At 60.0% G+C, this 2,110-nt stretch overlaps 1 protein-coding gene across 1 annotated transcript in view; it reads right to left on the reverse strand.

The window, feature by feature from the left end:
* Positions 1 to 244: 244 nt before the first annotated feature.
* LOC311342532 (hepatocyte nuclear factor 3-beta-like) overlaps positions 245 to 2,110 on the reverse strand; it is a 3,122-nt gene continuing 1,256 nt past the window's right edge. Inside the window, 3 exon segments of the mRNA XM_084467360.1 lie at positions 245 to 894; positions 896 to 1,152; positions 1,155 to 1,722. Of these exon segments, the coding sequence (XP_084323486.1) occupies positions 379 to 894; positions 896 to 1,152; positions 1,155 to 1,722 (1,341 nt within the window). The 3' untranslated portion in view covers positions 245 to 378.

The following is a 2,110-nucleotide window of genomic DNA, read 5'->3' on the forward strand; positions in this document are numbered from 1 at the left end:
GAAGGTTTCCAAAGACTTTCGCTCAAACTCTCAGTCCGTGTAGAGTTGTTCAAACAAAAAAAAAACATTCTTTGGTCCTGAAACCTAGCGGCCATTTTAGGTCTGTGCCTCACCACTTCACATCCCTATCAGAGAGGGCAGGCCAGAGCGAGAGAGAGAGAGGGAGAGGGAGAGAGAGAGAGGGAGAGAGAGAGAGAGAGAGAGAGAGAGAGAGAGAGAGAGAGTAATAAAAGAGATAGTGAAAGCGTATTTGTCCATTTGCAGAAAAGAAAAGAGAGGGAGCAATCCTCCGAGCCACCACCACCACCACCACCACCGCCACCACCACTGTCCTGCATCTTAGCTGGCTGCAGCCAAGCGGAAGGAAGGACGTCCATATTAGGAGGCGTTGAGCACGGAGCGGCTGTACAGGGTCTGGTAGTAGGCCCCTGAGTCCATGGACACGGGCCCCTGGCTCTCGTAGATCTGCTTGGCCGCGATGGGGGAGCCGCTGGCGTAGCCGTTGTAGGCCATCACCTGGTCCTGGTAAGTCTTCAGGTCCATCCGCTGCTCGTTGGACATGAGGTTGGTGATGGAGAAGGGGTGGTTGAAGTTGTAGTGGGGGTCCATGGACTTGAGGGCCTCCGTCTGCATGTCCATGCTGTGCTGCATGGTGCTGGGCAGGAGGTGGGCCCCGCCGCCCAGGGACTGCGGGTGGAGCAGCGGGTTGGAGGGGCAGGCGGAGGAGAGGGACAGGGGGGACGGAGGGATGAGGGCGGCGGCGGAGACGGGCGGCAGGGAGCCGGCCGGGCTGTGGGGGTGTGAGGAGGGCGGCGGCGGCGGCGGCGGCGGCGGGGGAGCGCAGTCCATCAGGGGGCCCCTGCGGTGCTGCTGGTCTTCCGAGGAGGAGCCCGGGGTGGGAGTTGTCTGAGTGGGTGGAGTCGGCGCCCTCCGAGCCCCCGGTGGGGCTGTGGACCTCGGACATGCTGTCCCCGCCGTGGGGCCCCTTGCCGGGGCCCCCCTCCTGGCTCTTGCCCGCCTTCTTGGCCGCCTTCTCCTCGATCTTGAAGCGCTTCTGGCGCCGCAGGTAGCAGCCGTTCTCGAACATGTTGCCGGAGTTGGGGTGCAGCGCCCAGTAGGAGCCCTTGCCCGGCTTGTCGGGCGAGCGAGCACCTTGACGAAGCAGTCGTTGAAGGAGAGCGAGTGGCGGATGGAGTTCTGCCAGCGCTGCTGGTTCTCGCGGTAGTACGGGAACAGGTCCATGATCCACTGGTAGATCTCGTTGAGGGTGAGCATCTTGCTGCCGCTCTGCTGGATGGCCATGGTGATGAGGGAGATGTAGGAGTAGGGCGGCTTGGCGTGGGTCAGGGAGCGACGGTAGGGCTTGGGCACCTCCTTGGGGCCGGCCCGGCTGAGGGAGCCCGGGGAGGGGTAGCCCAGCTGGCCCATGGGCTGGCCCATGTTCTGGTAGTGGGACAGCGAGCCCAGGGAGCCGGGGCCCGAGGAGCCCAGCTGGCCCAGGGCCCCCGGGTTGAGGGAGGAGGTGACGGGGGACAGGGACATGTGGGTGGGGCCGTTGCCCATGGAGGTGAGGGGGGAGCTGCTCAGGCTGGAGGAGGGGTAGGCCATGTTCATGCCCGAGGGGGGCGCCGCGGCCGGGTTCAGGTTGATGTAGCTGTTGATGGTTCCCATGGAACCCATGGAGCCGAGGCCTGAGTTCATGGTGCTGGCGGAGGAGTACATCTGCGGACAGAGGGGGGGGGGGGGGGGGGGGGGACAGAGGTGATTATGCTGTAAGGGAGATTAAAAAAACACCATAGATAGTGGGCTTGTGATGAGGTGTGTTTTTAATTAGTTACATTTTAATTAATGCAATCAGTGAAGAATAAATGTGTTGTTTTTTTTGGGGGAAGTTTCAAAGTGTCAAAAAGAAATATGCCTAACACAAAACACTCGAAATCACGAATTCCCTCGGAAATGTGGAACCGTTTGGAAAATAAAAAAGTAACTCGGACAAAATAAACTATCAATGCACAAAGCAGCTCTTAGTGTGGAGAGCCCATGGATTTCACACGGCAATGTTAACCTGAAATGCGTAAAATGCGCGTCATGGGTGCCGGACCTTTGAGAC

The sequence above is a fragment of the Micromesistius poutassou genome, assembly GCF_964030765.1.
Source record: "Micromesistius poutassou genome assembly, chromosome: 4".
NCBI lineage: Eukaryota > Metazoa > Chordata > Actinopteri > Gadiformes > Gadidae > Micromesistius > Micromesistius poutassou.